General features: G+C 54.9%; 1 protein-coding gene across 1 annotated transcript; it reads right to left on the reverse strand.

Annotated features, from left to right (window-relative positions):
- Nucleotides 1-256: 256 nt before the first annotated feature.
- SCRT2 (scratch family transcriptional repressor 2) lies at nucleotides 257-13,407 on the reverse strand. The gene is made up of 2 exons (XM_049869738.1): nucleotides 13,275-13,407; nucleotides 257-1,047 (listed from the first exon to the last, which is right to left on the reverse strand). Exons 1-2 carry the CDS (start codon nucleotides 13,405-13,407, stop codon nucleotides 257-259), a joined length of 924 nt encoding a protein of 307 aa, XP_049725695.1.
- Nucleotides 13,408-13,943: the final 536 nt, after the last annotated feature.

The following is a 13,943-nucleotide window of genomic DNA, read 5'->3' on the forward strand; positions in this document are numbered from 1 at the left end:
AGCCCTGAGGGCGCAGACAGGGGGTCAAGGTCCGAGTCTTGGTGGCCTGAAAAGACGTTGTGGGTCGGCGTGCGCTGTGGGGAGACGGTGAGGGAAGTGAGTTGTGGGTTTGGGGGCTGGAGAGAAAAGTTACGGGGTAGGATAGGGGTCCCCACAAGGAGCGTGGGCAGAGCACAGCTGGGGGTCAAAGAGGGCGCTGCGGGTGGGGGCCCCGGGGTGCCTGGAGAGTTCCGGGCCTGGGGACTCAGTGGGAGGCTCAACTGGTGGGGCCGGCGGGGGGTGGCGGGGGTGGTTCGGCCCCCTTGACGCAGGCGGCTTCGCAGTGCTTGTGGAGGTAGGACTTGAGCGCGAAGCTCTTGTCGCACTGGCGGCAGCGGTAGTGCTTGAAAGCCGAGTGCGTCTGCATGTGCGCGCGCAGGTTGGAGCGGTCGGCGAAGGCCTTGCCGCAGTGCGCGCAACCGAACGGCTTCTCGCCCGTGTGCGACCGCATGTGGCCCTGCAGTAGCCAGGGCCGCGAGAAAGCCTTGCCGCACACGCCGCACTTGTGGCGCAGGTTGTGCGTGAGCACGTGCATGGCCAGGGCGGGCATGGACACGTACGCCTTGCCGCACGTCGGGCACTTTCGCGCCAGCTGACTGTCCAGGCTGCGGTGCGTCTGCTTGTGGCGGCTCAGGTTCGACGACGTGGCGTACGTCTTGCCGCACTCGGCGCACGCGTGCCGATGCGCGCTGCCCGCCGGCGACCCCGTGCGCCCCGCGCGCCCCCCGGCAGTGCCGGCGTCTCCCGCACCCACGGCGTCCCCAGTGCCCCCACTCCGTCGCCGCCGTGAGCGCCCGTCGGAGATGAAGAAGGCGTCCATGGAGTAGCTGTCGGTCACGGCTGCCTCCCCACGGAAGTAGCGTGCCGAGAGGCTTGACTGAGGGCTCTCGGGGTCGCTGTACTCCTCCGGCGCCGCCGGCGGGTATGCGGGCTCGGCAGGCGCCAGCTCCAGGCCCGGCTTCTGGTCCGCATCGTGGGTGCCTGGGGGCAGGCAGAGCGGGGCGTAACCTGGAGGAGGCGAGAAGCGGGGTGGGGTGGTTAGGCGTCAGGGAGGGTTTCCACCTTGGGACAGTCACTCGATGCGCCCTCTAGCTCTGCGTCCCCACTGGCTGCTCTTGGAAAAAGATGGCTGATTGTAATTCATTGGCCATTAACATGCAGCTCAGCTGTCAGGCTTCCAGAGTTCAATTCCTATTCCTGGGCAACAGCAGCAACCTCCCCCCGCCCCCACCCCCACCCCCCACCATGGAGCGCTTGCGCGGTACCAGGCACGGTTCTGCTTTTACGTTCGCTGTCTTCTTCAAGGAAACCCTGGTGGCGTAGCGGTTAAGTGTTATGGCTGCTAACCAAAGGGTCGGCAGTTCAGATCCGCCAGGCGCTCCTTGGAAACTCTGTGGGGCAGTTCTGCTCCCTCCTATAGGGTCCCTATGAGTCGGAATCGACTCGACCGCACTGGGTTTGGTCTGAGTTAGGTCTTCTTCGAGCCTCACCACCGTGCAGTGAAAGAGGTCTTATCATTATTATTCCTACTTTACAGATGGGGAAACTGAGGTGTAAAGAGATTTAAGATTTAAATAATCAGTTTAAGCTCACACAGCTTTTAAGTGGTGGAGCCAGGATTCAAACCTTGGCAGCCTGAAGCCAAAGCCCACAGTCTCTTTTATCTCAAGACTTTTGCATTTTGAATTCTATAACTTCTCTGAACCTCAGTTTCCCAGTCTACAAAATGGAGCTTATAATTGGACCCCTTCCCCCAGAGTCATTGAGAAGACTGAGGGAGGTGATGATAATAAATATGTATTGAGCGCTTACTTGGTGCCAGGCACTGCCTCAGTGCTTAACACATGTTAACTGATTTAATCGTCATAGCGACCCTACGAACTAGGTACTATAATAGTTCCCATTTTATATGTAAGGAAATTGAGAAAGAGAAGGTGCGGGTGCACCGTAATTGCTGTATAAATGGTAGCTATTATAATTATGCTTTTACTTGCTTGAAAAAGTCACTTCACTAAAGATTATTTAATTGTTTGCCTCCCCCACTTCAGGCTGGATCTGTGTGCCCAGTACCAGCTTGGCTCAGTGGAGGCTGGTGATAAAGAGGTGTAGTATAAACCAGTTACAGTCCACTCAGTCTCACCTCCCAGGGTTGCTGGAGGATTTAAAAAGGGTCAAGTGTGTGATACCTAGTAGGTACTCAGGAAAGGGAACTTCCTAGTAGTTGCTCCAAACCTGCTTTGCTTCCTGCTCCTCTAGAAGCCTCCTTGAGTCCCCTAGGGAGAATTTGCCTTGTCCTCCCTCCTGGCAGGAGTTCCACCCGAAATCCAGTCCATCTTGGGTTTCAGTGATGGGTGGGTGGGTGGACTGGGGCTCTCCCAGGAGCTTCCTGAGGACAAAGTTCATCCCAGTTTGTCTTTGCCTCCCACAGCGCAGCCTGGTCCTAGTACCTATCCTGGGGGCCCTGGGGGCTGGGCTCCCCAGAGACTTTCTGGCAGACTTTGCACAAATCCATCAACCTGGCACCTAATTATGAAGTGTTTCCATTGTCCTTTGATTCTGGAGAACAATGGAGGTTAGGCGCCTTTCCAAAGTTTCGCAGCTGGGGAGTGGCAAATTAGGGGATTTGACCCTCTCCTTCTGACCCCTGGGCACAATGGTTAAGCGCTTGGCTGCTAACTGAAAGGTCGGAGGTGGTTCAAACCCACCAGCAGCTCCACGGGAAAAAGATGTGGCAGTTTGCTTCTGTAAAGATTTCAGCCTTGAAAATCCTGTGGGGCAGTTCTATCATGTCCTGTAGGGTTGCAATGAGTTGCAGTCGACTTGGTGGCAGTGAGTTTGCTTTTTTGGTTTTCTGACCCCTGAGACCTGTGCCCCCCAGCTCCCCTCCCCCAGTCAGACGGGAGAGGGCTTTGTAAGCTGGGAACAGGATTCTGGCTTTCAGACTGAAGTCCAGGCGCTTTGGTCTGCTTTTGTTCTCTTAGCTTCCCCAGCCTCTGGGCCTTTGCCTCTCATATGGCAGTTGGGTGCCCTGCCGTGTACTGTGGAGTCCTTGGGTGGTGCAAGTGGCTAAGCACATGGCTACTAACTGAAAGGTTGGTGTTTTGAACCCACCCTGAGGTGCCTCAGAAGAAAGGCCTGGTGGTCTGCTTCTGAAAGGCCGCAGCCATGAATACCCACCCTACAGGGCACAGCTCTACTGCGCACCGTGAGTCGGGGTTGACTTGATGGCAACTGAACAACAACAACAATGTCACAGGGTTACGTCTGTGTGGACTGTCCTCCAACCCTGAAGGCCAGCGTGTGCCCTTATTTTTCCCTCTGTCCCTTCAGCTGCCCCCACAGAAGTGAGTGGGGATTGTAGGGGTGGGTGACTGTGGGGAGGGGCTCTGTGGACGGATGCAGAGGGGCAGCGGTGGTGGGAGTTTTGTAAGTCGAAGTGCCCAGCCTCTTAGCACTTCATCCTTCCCCTCCCGTCCCTCATTGTCTGGAGGTTTCCCTTACCCCCCACCTTAGGGGCCAGGCTCCCAAACATTCAGGGGATGTTTCATACTAAGTTAAGTACATGCTGGGCACTCTTTATTGCCTCACATTGTAATCACTGATGTCGATAATAATAATATTTATTGAGCACCGAACTATGTGCCAGGCACTGTGCTAAGTGCTTCACCCCATCACCTCATTTCATCATCACAAAAATATGCTCATTAGCTCCATTTTACAGATAAGGAAACTGAGGCCCAGAGTGGTGATGGGACTTGCTCAAGAGGTGGAGCCAGGATTGAACCCACTCTACTGCTTTGCGCCTTTCCCCTTGGGACGGGGCTGTGGTTGGGTTGTTCACCTCCTATTCCTGGCTTCCAGCACAGTGCCTGGTGGTTAGTGGGCACTCAAGTATTTGTGGAATGAGTGATGAAAATTTGCCAGGCCAGCCTCACTCCACTGCCCAGAAGGGTCCGCCACAGACTCTAGCTGGGTGCTCTTGGGCAAATGGTGCATCTTTCTGCTTTTTGGGTCCTTTCTCTGAAAATGGTGAGAGCGTAGGATCCATTTGTGAGGGTCACTGATCATGCGACCAGTGCTTTGCGTGCTCTGCTATTACAGGAGGAATGCGTATTGGTTAAGAGCATAGTTCTGGCTTTACCATTCCAGACTGTGTAACCTCGGGCAAACTACTTGACCTCTCTGGGCCTCCATTTCCCTGGCTGTAAAATAGGGGATTATGAAGTCACCTAATTCATACCGCTGTAGTGAGTCCATGAGTAAACAAGCATGGCGTAAGCAAGTGTTGACCCATGCTTCTAGAGTCCTTGCGGGCTGGGCACTGTTTTAAGAGCTTTATACATATGAATGCACTCCGCTGACAACACAAAGACTGGTACCATTTTGAAGATGGGAAAACTGAGGCACAAGGACGTTAAGGAACATGCCCAGGGCACGTGCTAGTATGTGAGAGCTAGAATCCCAGTCCAGTGCCTGGCACGTTATAAACTCACAATATACGTTGGCCATTATTGTTAATGACAAGTTCTTCAGATGGGTTCCTGTTTCTGCATGCCTAGAGTCCTCCTCATCACCTCTTACTGCTCTCTCTGGGCCTCTTGTTTCCTTAATCCCCCACCCCCCCAAAAAACCCCTGCGGTGGTCAAGTCAATTGCAGCTCATAGCAACCCTATAAGACAGAGTAGAACCGTCCCATAGGGTTTCCAAGGCAAGGAGCCCTGGTGGCGCAGTGGTTAAGAGCTCGGCTGCTAACGAAAAGGTCAGCGGTTCAAATCCACTGCCTACTCCTTGGAAACCCTGTGGGGTAGTTCTACCCTGTCCTGTAGGGTCACTAGCAGGTTTGGTTTTTGGTTTTTCCATCTTTATGGAAGTGGTGGATTCAAACCCCTGACCTTTTGGTTAGCAGCTGTGCTGCTTTAACCACTGAGCCACCAGGGTTCCTCTTTCCTTACCGAGGGTGTGTAATTTCTACCTCTTGTCCTGATGAGAAAGCCCCTGGTAATAGTAGGAGCTCAATGAAGTAGCCCAGTTTTCACTCACACTGGGTGCTCTGCCCCCTGCTGCCCTCTGGTGGTAGCCTGCAGCACTGTAGCACTGTGCTTCTGTAGCCTGGGGCTCTTTGTATAGAAATAGGGGTGCCTCAAACAAACGTGGCTCATCCACCTTGGGGCAGATGTAGCATGGCCCTCTGGACCAGAATTGTGGGACCAGACCGGATGCCCAGTGGTGGTGGAGTTTGGCATGGGTTGGGTGTCCTATGAGAATCTGCATGGTCATGTTAGGAGGAGGTGGTTCTAACTTGCTGTGTGACCTTGAGCAGGTTGCTTAATCTCTCTGAGCTTAGTCTGTACAGGAGGAAGGTTGGCTTTTTGCATTGTGGCTGAGTAGGTTCCTCCATGATGCTCTTTGTCCTCCCTCTCTCCCACCCCTCTCCCTTACCTCCATCCCATTCTCCCCAGACCCACAGACTTCTCTTTAGCTATGTGACCACGATTGTTACTTAACCTCTTCGTGCCACATCCTATAAAGGAGCTCATAATAAGGTTGAATGAGTTAATACATACGAAGTGCTTAGTATAACGCCTGGCACACACAGTAACCTCTCAAGTTATTATTATTGCCGTTATTATTAGGGCTACGATCCCTAGTGATATCCTTCTGAGTAGATGAATATACATATGAGTGTCTCAGGCTATTGAGTGACCTTGGGCAAGCCACCTCACCTTTCTGGACTTTAATCCTGAAGAGCCCTTTGTTTTTGTTAGCTGCTGAAGTTGGCCCCTGACTCTTGATGTCCCCATGTCTTATAGATCAGAACTGCTCTGTAGGGTTTTCTTGGCTGTAATCTTTAAAGAAGCAGTTTGCCAGGCCTTTTTTCCACAGAACTGCTGGGTGGGTTTGAACCACCAACATTTTGGTTTGCAGCCAATTGCAAAATACTTGCACCACCTAGGAGAACCCTTAAAAAAAAAAAAAAAATTGCCATCGAGTCAATTATGACTCATAGAAGCCCTACAGAACAGAGTAGAACAGTCCCATAGGATCTACAAGGCTGTAATCTTTACAGAAGCAGGTTGCCATATCTTTTTCCTGCAGAGCAGCTGGTGGGTTCCAACTGCCAACCTTTCGGTTAGCAGCTGAGCACTTAACCACCGTGCCACCAGGGCTCTTCGGAAAACCCTTTACAGCACGATAAAGTATGCTTTAACCCTGTGTGTGGAATCCAGGTGGGCTTTGGGCACCTTCTTCTGGCCCAGTGGTGACTGCAGAAGGCAGAGCTACCTGTCCCCCCAGCTGACAGGGCCCGATAGGACTTCCTCGTTTGGGTCCCAGTAGAGTAGGGAGAGGCAGGGACCCAGAGACAGAAGACCTGGTGCTCATACTGGACCTCATCCTCACTCCTAGCTGTGTGACCGTGGGCAGATCCTGGAGCCTCTCTGGCCCCAAATCCCCCCATCTGAAACACTTTGGAGATGTGGCGATGTTGTGTACATGTTACCTGGGAATGACTTGTTTTTCCCTGTCCAACCAAGAGTGTTGATATTTTACACTGAAGGTCCAGAATCCAGAGGAAAAAAATCCCAGACTAAAAGGAGAAGGAAATTTTATGGGAATTAAGGTCCTGGGCCTTTTGCAGACCTTGTCTCATCTAACTATGTGATGCCCCAGGGTGAGGGTTGGGGAGAATCTCTGACAGGTGATAATAATAATAATAATACTTCCAAGTAACACCATGCCCCTGCTGTATGCCAGCCACTGCACTAAGCCCAGAGGCCCAGACAGGGAGAGATTGGTCAAGGTCACTCAGGGAGGAGTCCGTCTTGAAATGCTCCACAGCCTGTACTCTTCCCAAAACACCAGAGTGGGCTTGGAGACCAGTGCGGTGGAGGGAGGTTTCCACTTAGGGTGGAGGGTAGTGGGATGGGTTTCCTCAAATAACACCTCCCAGTTGACCTGTGTCTTATGGGATGGCGGGGTGTCGGGGATGGGGAGAAGCTGATGTTCTAGAAGATGCTCCAGCCCCTTACCAATTTTTCGTTAAGTAATGTTTAACATTGATGGAACAAGGCACCCAGCTAAGTGCTTGACATACATCAACTTGTGTTCAGCATGGTCATTTCCTCCTGGGCCCTAATTTTGCAGAAGCTGAGGCCCAGAGAGGGGCCTTGACTACCTCAGGTCACAGAGCAAGTTAATGTCAGAGCTAGGCCAGCCTCCTGCCTCCCAGTCCAGGCCCCTTCCCCCAGTCTCTCGCAGACTCCAAGGTCCCAAACTTCCTCCAGGGAATGTCCAGCCACAATCCCAGCTCCCTCTTCTCAGATGGGAGAGGGAATAGGCCTGGTGGTGGGCCAGCTTCCCAGGCGGCCCAGTTTCCCGAGGAGGCCCAGCTCTGCTGGGTGGTGGGGGCTGCAGGGGCTGCTGCATGGGTATATTTAGAGCTGCTTCTTGCTGTGCCAGGGCCTCGGGCCTCGAGAATCAGCTCCAGCCAGCTGAGCAGAAAGCCAGGTCTGTCAGCAGCAAAGCGGGATAAAAATAGTTTCTCCTGTCTGCTCACAGAGCTGGGCAAAGGGGCTGGGTACCTCCCCCTCCCCTTATTATAGCATCTTTGTTAGCGGTTCCCTGGGCACTGGACCAGAAATGACACCCACCTTCTCCAAGGGCCTGGCAGCTGGTACACCTGCCCTCTGGGGGTGGAGGCAGTCCCTGAATCCAGATGAGCAGGGGCGGAATGAAGACTGGCTCAGTGAGACCAGGGCTACAAGGTGGGGGCTGATGCCCACTACACAGGCCCAGGGAGCTTCTAGAAGATTCCAGGGCCCCTCCTGACTACCCCCAGCTCCTGGAATTCCTTATATTATGGTCCTTCCTGAATCTGACCCAAATCCCATCATCCTCAGGGAGACCCAAGGCTCTGCGGAAATCAGTAGGAAAGATTTTTCAAGGGATTGTGGAGATGGGAGTGGGTGGGCTGAGGGTCTTGAAGACCCCAGCACTGGTTGGTGGGGCAGCCTCTTGCTCCCTCAGAGCATTTCAGGTGGGCCCTTCCTGAGCCTCCTTCTGGAGACAGGGAGTGTTGTGCAATGCCCTGCGTCTCTGCCCTCCCTCTCTGCCCCATAGTGGTGCAAGCAGAAGGCTCGTTCCAGCCCCCTCCCTACTCAAAGACTGGTAATAGACACTTCACTCTGGGAGAGACCGGCACTGGGAAGGAGGCCAAGAGGTCTGGGGTCTTATCTCTGTCAGCAGTGTCTTGCTATTCTCCCACCTCTCCCAGAGAGCCTCCAGTCTACATGACCCCTAGAACACATGGATGAAGCAGCCACCAGGGAGTTGTGGCAGGGTCCACATTTACGACCTCCAGCAGGTCGAGGGCCCATCCTGGTCTGTTTTCCCTCTGTAGGTTGCAGCTAGTCCTCCTCTGCTCTCTGACCACACTGTGTGTGTATGGGGGAGGGGAGCAACCTAAGAGTCTTTGGGATGTATAAATTGCTGTGCTGGCTTAAGGGACTTGGTGTACTCTATTGCCCGCCCTCAGGGATCACAAACTGAGACTGTCCAAAGCATGGAAGCTCAGCTTGGTCCTTCATGTTCCCCTGTGACTCCAGGCCTTGGGGGAATCATGTCCCCAGATTCTATACCCCATATTAACCCCATTACTCCACACTCCTACTAAGTGAGCCCCATTAATTCTTAGGAAAATCAGATTTCTGGGTTCTTGGAAGGTTATAGCTAAAAGAGATCAAGTTCAACTGCAGTTTCGAGAGAAAAACTGAGGCTGGGGTAGTGGAAGACTACAGGAGAGTACACCAAGTCCCTTAAGCCAGCACAGCAATTTATACATCCCAAAGACTCTTAGGTTGCTCCCCTCCCCCATACACAGTGTGGTCAGAGAGCAGAGGAGGACTAGCTGCAACCTACAGAGGGAAAACAGACCAGGATGGGCCCTCGGACTAGCCCAAGGACACGCACATCAAGCTCATGGTGGATGTAAGGCTTGAACCCTGCCAGCCTTGAGAATGAACCTGGACATGACCTTGGACTAGAAATTGGACCTGGATCTTGATCCTGGACCTAGATTGTTGACCTGGACCTTGGACCTAGACTTAGATCCTGAACCTTGACCTCCTCCTGGACATTGAAACTTGGACTTCGACATATATTTGTCCTGGACTTTTGGCCTGGACTTATAACCTTGGACTTTGACCTGGGACTTAGACTTTGCACTTGGTCCTACACCTGGCATAGAACATAGATGTTGGACCTGGACCTCAACCTGGACCTAGACTTTGAACCTGGAAATCTTACATGTCTTCAGCATGGACCTCGGCCCTGCACCAAGGCGAAGATGCCAGGAGAGGTGGTGGTTATAGAAGACCCAGATGGGCCTGCTGTGTGTCCTTGGGCACCTCCCTAGCCTTCTCCGGGCTCCCTCTGCCAAGGGACTGGGGCAGCCCTTTTGCATTCCTGCTCGCCAGACGGACTTTCTGAGGCTTGGGGTAGATGTGCAGCAGCTGGGGACATTCAGCCATGCTCCCAGGCCTGGAGCGACTGCCCGGCGCCATCAGATGGACTGAAAGGAGGCGGGTGCTGGTGTAATGTGGTCAACTAGATGAGCCTATGGATAGATGCAGGAGAGCTTCCTCAGCCTACTGGGGGAGGCTTAATGTAGCTGCGGAGGGCAGACAACTGTGTTATTGGATTGGCATTGATCCCTCATCAGCCCAGTCAGATGCACTCTGAGGGGATATGGGGGCAGGCTGAGGTGGGGGTGCAGAGGAAGAGGGACCTGGCTCCTGGCTAGAGTTCAGAGCTAGGGTGTGAGGGGAAGTGGGCACTCCAGGGGCAGTGAAGCCATCCTTGGCAGGGGCCTACAGAGACCACTGACGTGCAGGTGAATGGGCAGCAGCCTTTTCTGGGGTGACTGAGTGCCAGCCTCTCGTGATGGGGGCTTGGTCTGTTTCAGTTAGGGGTTGGCTCAGTGGAGATGGAGGATGAGGTTTTGAGAGGGTCTAAGGACGTGAGCTGACACCTCAGAGAGATTGGATCTGTGCCCAGTATCACCCAGAAAGATGAGGGGAAGGGAAGCTCCAGTGAGGCAAGAAACAGCAGCGGAGCAAAGGAGCAGAAGGGGAGAAAAGCATTTTTTTGGAGGGGATGATGAAATTAGATCTGGTCCCCTTTTTCAGGGAGCTTTGCAGAGAGACCTGGAGATTTCTCCACCTTGAGGGCTCCCCCTCCCCTGGTTAGGGGTTCTGTAGGTTTGGGGGCAGCCTGGAGCCCAGACACACCTGCTGCACCCTCTGCCCAGCCCTGCGGAGGCTGAGAGGGAAGGGAATAGGGGAGTAGGGAGGCAAAGAAGAGCATTGTATATGTGTGTGTGTGTTTGTAGGAGGAGTCCTCCAGGAATTCTCCAGCACTCTCAGGCATTCGTGGAGCTGGGGGTACACCTCTTTGATTTGAGATCCTACATCAGCTGGGAATCTGAGGTTCCCCTGAACCCCATATTCACAGGTTTCCATGCCCCTCCCCATTCCCCTCCCACCAATCTCATCCTGGCCCTGCAGCCGGAGCTGCAGGAATGGCTTGTAAGAAGATCCGTCTAATAACTGGAACTATCTCCAGTCCCAGGCCCTCCCCTATCCCTCCCTGCCTTCTCCTCCCTTCCTCCTCCCCCGCCCTCCCTCTCCTCACCTCCCCTCCTCTCTTTCTCCTTGTTTACCCAGCACACTTACACACGCTGGGAGAGAAAAACGTCGGCTCAGCAATTTTTCACACTTCCCTCAAACGCTCAGCAAGGTTATTTCCGGCAGAGTGGAGACAACGGGCCACCAGGAGCTGGCCAGCTCTGAGGACCCTAGGTACCCCTACCCGCCCATGGGGTGGGGGAGCCCTCAGTGTCCAGTCTGGCCACACCCCAGGATTGGAAGGGGCCCCTGAAAGCAGGCAGGACCAGGCAGACCCTGAATTGTCCAGCCATACCCAGGCTTGAAGGGTCACCCCCTGGTCTTCTGAACTGATGATGTCCACTGCAGACACTGCCAAGGCCGCCAGGCCAGGGTGCCTGTCCTCGCCATGAGGCAGCCTGCAGGGACTGAAGCCAAGAAAAACTCCAGGTCCCAGAAGCTCTGCCACCCTGAGCCAGGTGTCAGATATTAAATGGAGCCCTACTGAAACCCTGACAATGGCCTCCTAAAAAGAAAAAACCCTGACAATGGCCTCCTAGTATTCTATTAAACCCTTGTCTAGGCATCTCCAGTGTCTCCCATCCTACACTTGACTTTCATAGAAGCTGAGCTTGTCAGAGTTAGCTTGGTTCTTGGCATCCAAACTCTTTTCACTGCTGGGGAGACTGGGGAACAGAGAAGAGAAGGCACTTGCCCAAGGTCACACAGCTAGTCATAGATCTAGAGCCCAGGTCCCTGAGTTCCAGGCCAGGCATCTCACTACTATGACAGCCTCAGGGTTCCCTGGAGGCCAGGGAGTTGGTCTGAAGTCCTTTGGAGAAAGCCCCAATGACAGGGATGGGTCTAGGGGGTCAAACTTTTACAGGAACACCCCTGCTGGAGGCTTTGCCAAGACCTTGCTTCCCATCATTTGCTCAGGACTCCATGCATAGCTTTTTTGGACTGAATTCAAGGCAAGGCACTCTCCCACCTCCCTCTTGAGGGACATTCTCCAGTTTGGGCTTTGAATGGAAAATACTCTGGGGTTCTCTGGTTTTCCTTAGCTGACCTGGGGACATGACCAAGGAGACTCAGAGTGGGAGCCCAGATCTTGGTGTTAGTCCCCCCAGGGGTCCACCTCACAGCCTTGCAGACATTTCCGTTTCTGCCCAGCTCCTAGCACACACATTCCCCAGCCCTGGCATGGCCCCAGGGCTACCCTCTGTCCTGCCAGCACTCAGACAAGCCCAGCCATAACCATGGGCTTCTGTCATTGACCCCAAGAGGCTGAAGAAACAAGAGGACAGCAGAGTAGGTGACATGTGGACAGAGGAAAAGGGGGTCTGTTGGGGATCTGAGAGAGGCCAGGGGCTGAGGGGCTGGCGCTGTCGCCCTGATCACTCCTAACTTCTTTGACCTTGATGAGGTCAAAGAGCCCTTTGCCCAGCACCCTTTCACTACCTGGCTTGGCAGAGTGACGGCATGTGGGTGAAGTGCTTGGAAATCCCTGAGGTGGAAGCCCCCACCCTCCTGGTCTCCTGCCTTTGCCATTTCAGCTCTCTTCTCATCCTCAGCCCTTTCTTCTCGTCCTTCTCTCTCTATCTCACGCACACACACACACCCCAAAGCGGATGCCACATCTGATGCCATATCTCTCACTGCCAAAGGGACGCCACCTCCCCAGATCCCTGCCTTGGTGGGGGTCACCAGAGGAGAAACCTTTTGTGATCCCCTTGATTGGGGCGATGTCCACAAAAGCAGTCTCTGCTTCATCTCCCCAGCCCCCAGAGATCACCCCCTTCTGGGCCTGAATGACCTCTCTTGTCCCCCAAGCCCTTGTCCCTCCAGGAACTTGCTCTGAGAAGAGATGAAGTGTGTGTGTGTGTGTGTGTGTGTGTGTGTATGGGAGGGGGGGTAGAAGGAGCAGTGGGGCAGGCTCTGGAGGGGCATAGTGAAAGAGGGCCACTTTGGAGAACCCCTTCCAGAAATTCCCTCTTTCTCCCAGACCCCAGGACAGGCTCAGCCTTGGGCAGACATGTGGCTGAGGGTAACAAAAGAGTTGTTACAAGGGCCTGAGAACACTACTCTGGCATCACCAGGGGGAGCAGATTTGAAGGGAGTAAGGGTGCCTCCAGCTACCCTCAGGGAACCAACCCCCCCTCTTGGCAGGGACTGGTGGTCTGGACTGGCTTACATTCCCCACCCTAGGCACACTCAGGCAGTCAGCTCCCTCACTCCTCTAGGGAGACGGGATCCCCAGACTGCCTTGTGCATTAGCCCTTTATGGGCACCCTTCGTTCTCTGTTCTCTTACCACCTTCTCAACCCAACCCATTTCTAGGGCCACAACTTTCAAAGTACGGCTGGCGTGTGGCTGCGGGATGGTCGACCCTGTGACTTCCCCTTTGTAGGGACCTAGCCCCTGCCCCACCCGCCGGCCTCCGGAAGCCCAGGAGGCGCACACGGCCAGGGAAATCTCCTCCCGGGGTTCCCTGCCGCGCGCGCCCCTCCTCGTGGCCCAAGTTGGGGAGGGCCCCAGCTGCTCTCCCCTTTCTCCCCGCCCGGCCCCACTCACCGTTGTCCCCGGACGGCCCTCGGGCGCCAGGCAGCACGTAGGCGTTCTCCAAGGGGTGGTAGGTGGGGGCCGGCACCCCGCTGCACTGGAAGCTGTCCCCTTTGATCTTCTTTACCAGGAAGGAGCGCGGCATGGTGCGACTGGCGGGGGGCTCCGCGGGGCACTTGCGTGGGGCCCTGGGGGGGAGGGGGTGGAGGCGGCCAGCCGGGCGCGATTGGCTGGCCGCGCGGGGTTTCAGCACTGGACAGCTCCCAGCGGGAGGACGGGCGGCCGCGCGGAGCCGGCACCAGTGGTGGTGGCGGCCCCGGCTCGGGCTCGGGCTCTGGCTGCCGCTCGGGCTTGGCGGCGGCGGCGCGCAGACAAGCGATCGCTGGAGCTGTGCTCAGCACTCCGGCTGCCGGCTTTATATGGGACGCAGGCTGGAGGAGATCAGGTGGTCCCCTAGCAATGGAACTGTTCAGCGCTCTAATCCATCAAATGTCCCCCAGGACAATCGCTCCGCACACGTTCCCCTGAACCGGCGGCGGTGGGGGCAGGCGAGGCGCAGGGAGCGGCGGGCAGGCAGGAGGGGAGAAAGTGAGGGCAAGAAAGGCGCAGAGATACAGAAAAAGACGGTGAAAGGGGAGGGGGGGAGGGAGAAAGAGAGAGAGGAGAGAGACACGGAGAAAG

The sequence above is a fragment of the Elephas maximus genome, chromosome 25 (genome assembly GCF_024166365.1).
Source record: "Elephas maximus indicus isolate mEleMax1 chromosome 25, mEleMax1 primary haplotype, whole genome shotgun sequence".
In the NCBI taxonomy this organism is placed as follows: domain Eukaryota; kingdom Metazoa; phylum Chordata; class Mammalia; order Proboscidea; family Elephantidae; genus Elephas; species Elephas maximus.

Bases quoted from the DNA above. Each gene is read 5' to 3' on its own strand.
- SCRT2 (XM_049869738.1), bottom strand. From the start codon at position 13,407: ATGCCGCGCTCCTTCCTGGTAAAGAAGATCAAAGGGGACAGCTTCCAG. The intron at 1,048-13,274 runs GTGAGTGGGGCC...CGCCTCCTCCAG, and splicing joins AGGGCCGTCCGGGGACAACG to GTTACGCCCCGCTCTGCCTG.